Source organism: Anomaloglossus baeobatrachus, chromosome 2, assembly GCF_048569485.1.
Source record: "Anomaloglossus baeobatrachus isolate aAnoBae1 chromosome 2, aAnoBae1.hap1, whole genome shotgun sequence".
In the NCBI taxonomy this organism is placed as follows: domain Eukaryota; kingdom Metazoa; phylum Chordata; class Amphibia; order Anura; family Aromobatidae; genus Anomaloglossus; species Anomaloglossus baeobatrachus.
In genome coordinates, this window is record NC_134354.1 from 112,250,906 (window position 1) to 112,261,416 (window position 10,511).

Consider the following 10,511-nt stretch of genomic DNA (forward strand, 5'->3'; position numbering starts at 1 on the left):
TCAGCCGGAGCCTCGGGCACTGGTGGGACCCTCGGCTCAGGTAGAACCGCCGTCTTCCACTGTCCAGGTGACAGGGACAGAGTTTGCAGTTTTGGCTGAGAAACTCTCTGAGTCGCTTTCACAATCCATGGCTCAGTCTATGGATAGATGGTCTGCTAAGATACTAGAAGCCTTGCAGTCCAGACCGGTAACACAGGCTCAGGGCACTGTGAGTTCATCGCCCCCAGGACCCTCTCGGTCGGCGCAGCAAAGTGCTCCTGGGGTGACACCTAGGTCCCACGGTGAGGACTCCGACACGGACCGCAGTCCCAGACCGGCTAAACGGGCTCGCCGGGAATCTTCCCCGACTTCATCACGCTGCTCAGGGTCTCAGCATGAGGACTCTCTGGAGGATGAAGCGGAGGTCGCAGCTCAGGGCTCTGACCCTGACGTTGCTCTCAATCTTGATACACCTGAAGGGGACGCCATAGTAAATGACCTTATAGCGTCCATCAACCAGGTGCTAGATCTTTCTCCCCCAACTCCACCTATAGAGGAGTCGGCTTCGCAGCAGGAGAAACACCAGTTTAGGTTTCCCAAACGTACACGGAGTGCGTTTTTCGATCACTCTAACTTCAGAGATGCTGTCCAGAAGCACAGAGCATTTCCGGACAAGCGCTTTACTAAGCGCCTTAATGACACACGTTACCCTTTCCCCCCTGACGTAGTTAAGGGTTGGGTTCAGTGTCCCAAGGTAGATCCTCCAGTCTCTAGACTGGCGGCTAGATCCGTAGTAGCAGTGGCAGATGGTTCATCGCTCAAGGATGCCACTGACAGGCAAATAGAGCTCCTGATGAAATCCATCTATGAAGCCATAGGCGCGTCTTTTGCTCCGGCCTTTGCAGCCGTGTGGGCACTCCAAGCTATCTCAGCCTGTCTGTCTGAGATTAATGCGGTCACACGTACCTCTGCTCCGCAAGTTGTGTCTTTGACTTCTCAGGCGTCAGCCTTCTCGACCTACGCCATGAACGCCGTCCTGGACTCTGCGAGCCGTACAGCGGTAGCATCCGCCAATTCGGTGGCAGTCCGCAGGGCCATGTGGCTACGCGAATGGAAGGCAGACTCTGCTTCCAAGAAGTTCTTAACCGGTTTGCCATTTTCTGGCGACCGTTTGTTTGGCGAGCAATTGGACGAAATTATTAAACAATCCAAGGGAAAGGACTCGTCCTTACCCCAGTCCAAACCAAACAGACCTCAGCAACGAAAAATACAATCGAGGTTTCGGTCCTTTCGGCCCTCAGCCAAGTCCTGTTCCTCCACGTCCAACAGGTCAGAGAAGGGCCAGAAGGACTCTTCTGCATGGCGGTCTAAGTCACGTCCTACAAAGACCGCCGGAGGAACCGCCTCCAAGGCGGCCTCCTCATGACTTTCGGCATCACCAAACCGCATCCTCGGTCGGTGGCAGGCTCTCCCGCTTTTGCGACGCCTGGGGGCCACATGTCCAAGACCGATGGGTGAGAGACATTCTGTCTCACGGTTACAGGATAGAGCTCAGTTCTCGTCCTCCGACTCGTTTCTTCAGATCATCTCCGTCCCACGAGCGAGCCGATGCACTTTTTCAGGCGGCGAACACTCTGAAGGCAGAAGGAGTTGTGATCCCCGTTCCCCTTCAAGAACGTGGTCGCGGTGTTTACTCCAACTTGTTCGGGGTGCCAAAAAAGGACGGATCATTCCGTCCCGTTCTGGACCTCAAACTGCTCAGCGGACACGTCAGAACCAGACGGTTCCGGATGGAATCTCTCCGCTCTGTCATCGTCTCGATGTCCCAAGGAGACTTCATAGCATCAATCGACATCAGGGATGCTTATCTCCATGTTCCGATTGCACCAGAGCATCAACGCTTCCTGCGTTTCGCCATCTGGGACGAACACCTTCAGTTCGTGGCACTGTCTTTCGGCCTGGCGACGGCCCCACGGGTCTTCACCAAGGTGACGGCATCAGTGGTGGCGGTCCTACACTCTCAGGGCCACTCGGTGATCTCTTACTTAGGCGATCTCCTAGTCAAGGCATCCTCCCGGGTGGCATGTCAACACTGCCTGACCATTGCTCTGGAGACTCTCCAGAGGTTCGGGTGGATCATCAATTTCCCAAACTCAAAATTGACACCGACCCAATCACTGACTTACCTCGGGATGGAGTTTCATACTCTCTCAGCGATAGTGAAGCTTACGCTGGACAAACAGCGTTCACTGCAGACAGGGGTGCACTCTCTCATTCGGGTCCAGTCACACCCCTTGAGACGTCTCATGCACTTCCTAGGGAAGATGGTGGCAGCAATGGAGGCAGTTCCCTTTGCGCAGTTTCATCTGCGTCCAACTCAATGGGACATTCTCCGCAAATGGGACAGGAGGTCGACGTCCCTAGACAGGAACGTCTCTTTCACTGGCAGCCAAAACCTCTCTTCAGTGGTGGCTTCTTCCCACTTCTTTGTCGAAGGGAAAATCCGTCCGGCCCCCATCCTGGGCGGTGGTCACGACGGACGCGAGTCTGTCAGGGTGGGGAGCGGTCTTCCTCCACCACAGGGCTCAGAGAGCCTGGACTCCGACAGAGTCCTCCCTTCAGATCAATGTTCTGGAGATGAGGGCAGTGTATATAGCCCTAAAGGCGTTCCAGAGGTGGCTGGAGGGCAGGCAGATCCGAATACAGTCGGACAACGCCACGGCGGTCGCGTACATCAACCACCAGCACAGAGCGCTGGCGGCGGACGCATTAGTTCAGGACTGGTCGCAGTTTCGACTGCCTTATGTATTTCCTCCTCTGGCACTGCTGCCCAGAGTTTTACACAAGATCAGGTCCATCTGCCGCCGCGCCATCCTTGTCGCTCCGGACTGGCCGAGGAGGTCGTGGTACCCGGATATGTGGCACCTCACGGTGGGTCAACCGTGGGCACTCCCAGACCGACCAGACATGCTGTCTCAAGGGCCATTTTTCCATCTGAATTCTGCGGCCCTCAACCTAACTGTGTGGCCATTGAGTCCTGGCTCTTAACGTCCTCAGGGTTATCTCTATCACGCCTTTCGCAGAAGGTGGCCTTCCTAGTGGCAGTCACATCACTTCGGAGAGTGTCTGAGCTAGCAGCACTGTCATGCAAAGCCCCCTTCCTGGTGTTTCACCAGGATAAGGTGGTTCTGCGTCCGGTCTCGGATTTTCTACCTAAGGTGGTATCTCATTTTCATCTCAATCAGGATATCTCCTTACCTTCTTTTGACCCTCATCCAGTTCACCAATGTGAAAAGGATTTGCACTTGTTAGATCTCGTGAGAGCACTCCGGCTCTACATTTCGCGCACGGCGCCCCTGCGCCGTTCTGATGCGCTTTTTGTCCTTGTCGCTGGCCAGCGTAAGGGGTCGCAGGCTTCCAAGTCAACCTTGGCTCGGTGGATCAAGGAACTGATTCTTGAAGCCTACCGCTCTTCTGGACTTCCGATTCCTTTAGGGCTGAAAGCCCATTCTACCAGAGCCGTAGGTACATCCTGGGCATTGCGTCACCAGGCTACGGCTCAGCAGGTGTGTCAGGCCGCTACCTGGTCGAGTCTGCACACTTTCACGAAACACTATCAGGTGCATGCCTATGCTGCGGCAGATGTCAGCCTAGGTAGGCGAGTCCTTCAGGCGGCGGTTGCCCACCTGTAAGAGGGGGCCGTTTTTCGGCTCTTTTTATCGAGGTATTCTTTTACCCACCCAGGGACTGCTTTTGGACATCCCAATTGTCTGGGTCTCCCAATGGAGCGACAAAGAAGAAGGGAATTTTGTTTACTTACCGTAAATTCCTTTTCTTCTAGCTCCTATTGGGAGACCCAGCACCCGCCCCTGTTCCCTTCGGGCTGTTGTTCTTTTGTGTACACATGTTGTTCATGTTGAATTGTTCTTTTGGTTCATGGTTTCAGTTCTCCGAACATCCTTCGGATTGAATTTACCTTAGACCAATTTATATAGTTTCCTCCTTCCTGCTTTGGCACCAAAACTGAGGAGCCCGTGATGCACGGGAGGGTGTATAGGCAGAGGGGAGGGGTTACACTTTTTAAAGTGTAATGCTTTGTGTGGCCTCCGGAGGCAGTAGCTATACACCCAATTGTCTGGGTCTCCCAATAGGAGCTAGAAGAAAAGGAATTTACGGTAAGTAAACAAAATTCCCTTCTATGTGTACATCGAAAAAATAGACAGCCACGGATCTGTCGCTGTCCTTCGTTTGGTACAATGGAGGCGCAATATCAATCGTCATCCGTCAAATGACGCAATCAGGTGACGGATTTGTTTTTGTTTTTTTTTTTTAACTGAGCATGCACCATGTATTATTTAGCCCCCAGCTAGTCAGATCCGTCGCATTAGTTTTGCCACAATCTGCAACGGATCCGTCGAGAAAACGGATCCGTCGATCTGTCGAGAAAACGGATTGTGACTGATGGCAAAAAACTGATGTGTGAAAGGGGCCTTATATAGAGTAGACATATAGGAAGATGCCTCTCAGTCATGGCGAGGTGCAATAATGCAGCCTGCTTCTGATGACTTAGCTGACAGGTTCTCTTTAATATTAAGCTTAGATATTACCTAATAAAGTAAATAGTGTGTAGGATTGATTCCTGGTTTGATTTATTTCCGGAAAAGCAATTTATAGAGGTGACTTTTTAGTCCGGTCTGACTGCTAAGGTTCATCTTTAAATATTTACCCTGTACCCCGGGAAGTAGTCTGCTGATTCAAAGGAAAACTAATGGGAAATCTGTGGTTTGATTTGTAAAAGTAAAAAGTAACGATGATAAATGGTTAATGAATGAAATCCGAACCTGAAAGCTGGTGGGATCGTAGCTTAGATCACATTTAGGGATTGCGTGTGACTTGGATGGATTATTTTAGCAAATCCACACATACTGGAAATTTTTGTGGCACCTGCATATTCACCCATAGGAAGCTATACTGTATGTATGCGGCTGTCACTGACACTTGGTTGTCTTGTCCTTGTCTACTATGATTGTCTAAAAAGCTTATAATATCCTTACTTTTGATAGGTGCGAGTCCTGGAGTTGGAGAGCCAATTGCAAAAAGAGAGAGAGAAACTTGGAGAGTTACGGAAGAAGCACTATGATTTAGCTGGAGTCGCAGAAGGGTGGGGAGATGGTAAGTATAAAAAAAAATTCAGAAATACATATATAGGGAAAATAAACAGATTTTAAAGGAAACCTGTAAGCAGGATTTCACCCTCCAACCTATATATATATATATATATGCATGTAGCTTTCAAAGACTAATTCTGCAATATCATTACCTGGCCAGTTCTATTTACCGTTACTGAGAAATCAGCATCAGAACTGATATGCAAATGAGGCTGAAGAACTATATGTACATCTGAATCCTCTGCCACTCCAGATCTATTCCTTGTCCATCGCTGCCTCCTCCTGCTTGGCTGACAGCATATGTGCTGTGCAACTTCAGGCAAAGGAGTCGTTAGTGAAGCAGGAGGAGGCGGCGCAGGGTGGGGAATAGAGTTGGAAAGACATAGGCTTCAGATCTTCAAATAGATCTTTAGCCTCATTTGCATATCAATTCCAACAGTAATGGAAGAATGGACTGATAATGTAGAGGTATTGCTGGACTTGTCTTTGAAAGCGCTACATACACGTATAAATAGCTTGGGGTGTGAACGTCCTGCTGATAGATTCCCTTTTAGGGTACCGTCGCTACATGGTCGCTGGTGAGCTGTCAATCAGGCAGATCTCACCAGCGACCAGTGACCAGCCCCCAGCCAGCAGCGACGCGTGGAAGCGACGCTGCACTTGGTAACTATGGTAAATATCGGGTAACCAAGGGCTTGGTTACCCGATATTTACCTTTGTTACCAGTGCACACCGCTCAGCGCTGTCTCCCTGCACTCCTAGTCACAGTACACATCAGGTTAATAAGCAAACCGCTGTGCTTATTTACCCGATCTGTACTCCAGCTACATGTGCAGGGAGCAGGGATCCGGCACTGGCAGCATGAGAGCGGCGGTGCTAGTAACTAATGTAAATATCGGGTAACCAAGAAAGGGCTTCCCTTGGTTACCCGATATTTACCTTAGTTACAGCTTACCGCAGGCTGCCAGACGCCGGCTCCAGCTCCCTGCACATTCAGATCGTTGCTCTCTCGCTGTCAAACACAGCGATGTGTGCTTCACAGCGGGAGAGCAAGGTCCAAAAAATGAACCAGCGCTGTGTGTAACGAGCAGCGATTTCACAGCAGGGGCCAGATCGCTGCTCAGTGTCACACACAGCGAGATCGCTAATGAGGTCACTGGTGCGTCACAAAAACCGTGACTCAGCAGCGATCTCGATAGCGATCTCGTTGTGTGTGAAGCACCCCTAAAGGTGATAACATTTAACATTTATTGGCTTCTTGCACTGGTTCAGTATAAATATTTATGCCCTTACAGAATGTCATTGTCTTATTAGACTGTATTGTTTTACACGATCTGTGAAAATTTCAGATTTCCTACATGTATTCTGCTGACAGTTCCTGGAGGATAATAGTGCCTCTAGTTGTGTCTTCAGAAAATGTCCTATAATTTAAATTAGGTTTTTATATTGTTTGTGATTTTAAAATGTGTTGATCATGCTGTTCTATATGATATCTGTGAGACGAGCGATCATTATGCTGACAGGTATATCTCATGATTTCCGTATACACAGGAATACTGGGTTCTACTGATTGTTCCTGTGTTCTCTATGAGCGAGTGCTGCAGACTCCTCTGGTGGCATCTAATCGCCAGGGAGAACAAAAAGATCAATATTTGGAATTCCAATGTGATCTGTCTCCCCGCAACCTCATGAATATGGGGAAATTCAGGAGGCCCCATACACATTAAACTGATAAGGCAATCTCTCCATTATTCATCTAGTACATACCACTTTAGTCAAAGGCTGCATGCCCACCATTAGGGTTTACAGTGTTTTGGACACAGCATGTTTCAGGAGCGTCTAAAACACTGCATTGTACAGTACAAGCACAGTGGATGTGATTTCTAGAAATTCCATGCCCACTGTGCATGTACAGCCTGCAGCGTAAACTGACCTGTGATGCTGCGTTCTGAGCCACAAGCATGTCAATTCTTTGCTGTGGAGACGCAAGCGTTCTCTACAGGGAGAACAGAGGAGAGAGACCGCAATTGCCTGAGCCCGGATCGTGTGTGCGAGCATCTGCGGTTTCCTGCAGACAGCACTCGCGACCCCGTAGGTCAGTACACACCGCATCCAGGAGGCAGCGGGTCTTGATCGTGTGCACATAGCCTTATGTGTATGGGTGATTCTTTTTCAAGACTCCCAGTGCCTGTTTTGTACAGAAGACTTAGCAGAAGTTTCATTATCATTACAGACAGGATTACAATGGAAAGTAACATCTCTATATACACACAGGATCTACCAATCACAACAGGTGATGTTAAAGCTCACTTCCTCCCCCTTCACAATGACTTTCACTCAGATGAGAGCACGCCTAACTTCTACGCACACAAGTGGGGTCTGAGTCAGATAGTATTCCCCATCTAACCTCTCCCACGCTGCAGCATTAAAAATTAAAAATCAAATTGCCTAATGCCCTCTTTCTATGCTGGAGACCTTTGATGATAAATGGAGAAGGCAGAACTACTGGTGACAAAGGGTGTGAAGGTCAATGCCATTATTCTCTAAACCCGAAGAACTTTCTATAATATACGGTACTTAAATGGGAAACTTCAGCTTTCCTTGGTTAAATTGGTCGATATAATTCTACGATTCATGTATTTAAATAGCATATATTTTTTGCAAACTTGTAATTTTTTTCTCTTGATCCTCCCACAGCTGCGGAATAAGCTTCGTCACAGCTTCCACTCTACATACAGAACGCACAGCGATAACTTTGAAAGCACACGTCTATGGCATTCAACTCAGATCTCCTCTACACAGCCTGGACTGGCCGCGTCTAACTGGTTCTGAGTATTCCCAATGGGCTACAGAAGAGCGGAAAGGAAGGAGAGGAGTATCAGTGGTGCACAGAAAAGGATTCAGGAATCTTTATAATGCCCCCCACGCTCAGCCACTACTCACCATCAATGCTTAGGAGACATATAGATCCCATTTCTTGATATCTATGTTATTTCAGGATCAAATGAAGGGGCCGGAAAAACCCAACAAGGTGCGGAGTAAAACCTCCAGCCTTTAGGTTTCTTGTACCTAAAAGACCTTTAGGTGCTTGATCGCAACATTCACTTAATACAATTCATTATATGGTGCGGAGGGAGGGACCAGGAGCACAATTAAGCCTTTAGGGGGCGTATGAGAGGGACCTTCAGTCATATTTAATTAGCTGGCAAAGAAAATGGACTACGACTTTTGCCTTATAGGTTACTGGACACTTCTATAGAGAGAGAGAAGTACTTGATATTATCGGTGCTGTAAACTTAACATGCAGCAAAGTTCTCGGGAGGCAGAGAAAGTATGGATTCGTTTTAATTAAGGGTGTAGAATTGTTTGGAAGACATCAATATTATATATTGTATAAATGTACAGTGGGAGCCGCGACCATAATAAGGGATGATTAGCGCTGACGACCTAAGATCACTCCGTATACTTAAGACCCCAACACACGTCTTTGTCCATGAAATTGCACATTTTCAAGACAAATCCTGTGTGACTTCTTCTATTGGTCGGTGCTATTCGGGTCTCACCCCGGGGTCCTGTCATATCCTGCACTGCCATGTAAGTTTACAGCAGGAAGAAAGACATGAAGCAATCTTGGCCATGGATTCTGAACACACTGTGACCGTAAGAAGACATTATAGAGACCATGGTGTTATAATGTTTTCACATTTGTGCCACAAGGCTTGGCATTATTAGATGTCACTATTGCATTTACACAAATAAAACCATGTTCATTTTTCCCTGGTTCTTTTTATTCTGTTCCAAATATGCCTTAATTTTTTTCTGAATTTTGCAAGGATAAATGGGTCTGCGCACATATCAGTGTTTTCACAAGCACGTATGTCTGTATGGAGTACACGCGTGTCTGTGTGTTCCGCACGGAGACAAATCCGCTTTTCTCTGGCAGCACTGATGGCGCACGGATTACAAAGTGATGTGATCCGTGTGACATCAGTGTGACACGTACAGGAGAAAACACGTGTCTTTGAAATAAAATGATTTTGTATACTCACCTTTTAACTGCGTTGCTGTCTTCGGTACTGCTGTTTCTTGCTCCTGGGCCCGCTCATTATGCTCATGAATATTCACTGTACTGTGGACCGGGAAGCAGCAGCAGCAGCAGCGCCGGAGATAGCAGCACCATGGACAGGTAAGTATAGAAGTTCATGCTGTCTATCTGGATGTGACACGGATAGCACAGGGACAGCACACGAGTTCCAAAATCACGGCACCTGGATGGGCCATACACACCTTCAACATGGCTGTGCAAAACACAAACGCTTTTCACGGATGTGTGAAGGGGGCCTAAAACGAAGTAAAATACACGTACAGGTGCATACTGCCGTGACACTGTCTTAGGATCACATCCTTGCTAATTAAGTTAATAAACTTTGTAATCTGCCTTGGTAAGTACTTTTAATGTGAAATATTAAGGAATAACAGCTGAGCCTCAACATTGTAGACCATTGACACTCCCAGAGCAGGGCTGGTTAATGTTAAAGCCTCTGGCAGGTCAAATTTGCCAATTTGCTCTTGTATTACCGTATTTTTCGAATTATAAGATGCACTTTTCATCCCAAAAAGGATGTGTCTTAAAATCCAAATATAGCTATACCTGGGGGTCCTGTCTGTGCAGCGATCGGGCGGCCGGGTGCCTGTGGCTGCGTGCAAGCGGCCGGGTACCTGTAGCTGCGTGCGGGCGGCAGTCGGGTGCCTGTGCCTGCGTGAGGGCAGGAGCCGGGTGCCTGTCGGTGCCGGCTGCCTCTCTGTGCGGGTGGGCGGGCAGCCTCCTGGCTGCTACTCTGTGCGTACGGGCGGCTGTGCAGCAGGTTGCCTTGTGTTACAGTGTGTCCGCGGTCCCAGTTTCAAATGATGGCGCCGGAAGCGGGCGCGTGTGCAGATGCAGCTCTTGGATGAGAGTTCCATCTGTGCACGCGCCGCTCCGGGAGTCAGCGCGTGCGCAGATGGAGCCCTTGGATGAGAGCTCCATCTGCGCATGCGCCGCTTCAGGCGCCATCATTTGAACCGGGACCACGGACATTGGGACACTCACCGCAGCGGCCTGCTGCACTAACCCGCTGCCGCTGCTGCCGCCACTACTGACCCACCGCGCCTGCCACCACGGACCCCGTCGCACCTGCCACCATGGACCCCGCCGTTCCTGCCACCATGGACGCCGTCGCCACTGACCCGCCGCACCTGCCAGCAAAACCTCTACCTCCCGTGACTCCACTTCACCACCACTGCTGCCCCCCTCCGGTAAGACAACACCGGAGTATAAGACAGGCCCCATTTTTATTTTTTTACCTTTTTTTTTATGTCTAAATA

The 10,511-nt window shown here is 49.1% G+C and overlaps 1 protein-coding gene across 1 annotated transcript in view; it reads left to right on the forward strand.

Moving 5' to 3' along the window:
• The window catches only part of HIP1 (huntingtin interacting protein 1), a 269,760-nt gene extending 260,838 nt beyond the window's left edge, over positions 1-8,922 (forward strand). Inside the window, exons 29-30 of the mRNA XM_075335272.1 lie at positions 5,043-5,151; positions 7,845-8,922. Of these exons, the coding sequence (XP_075191387.1) occupies positions 5,043-5,151; positions 7,845-7,855 (120 nt within the window). The 3' untranslated portion in view covers positions 7,856-8,922. The remainder of the gene's footprint in view (positions 1-5,042; positions 5,152-7,844) is intronic.
• The last annotated feature ends 1,589 nt before the right edge of the window (positions 8,923-10,511 follow it).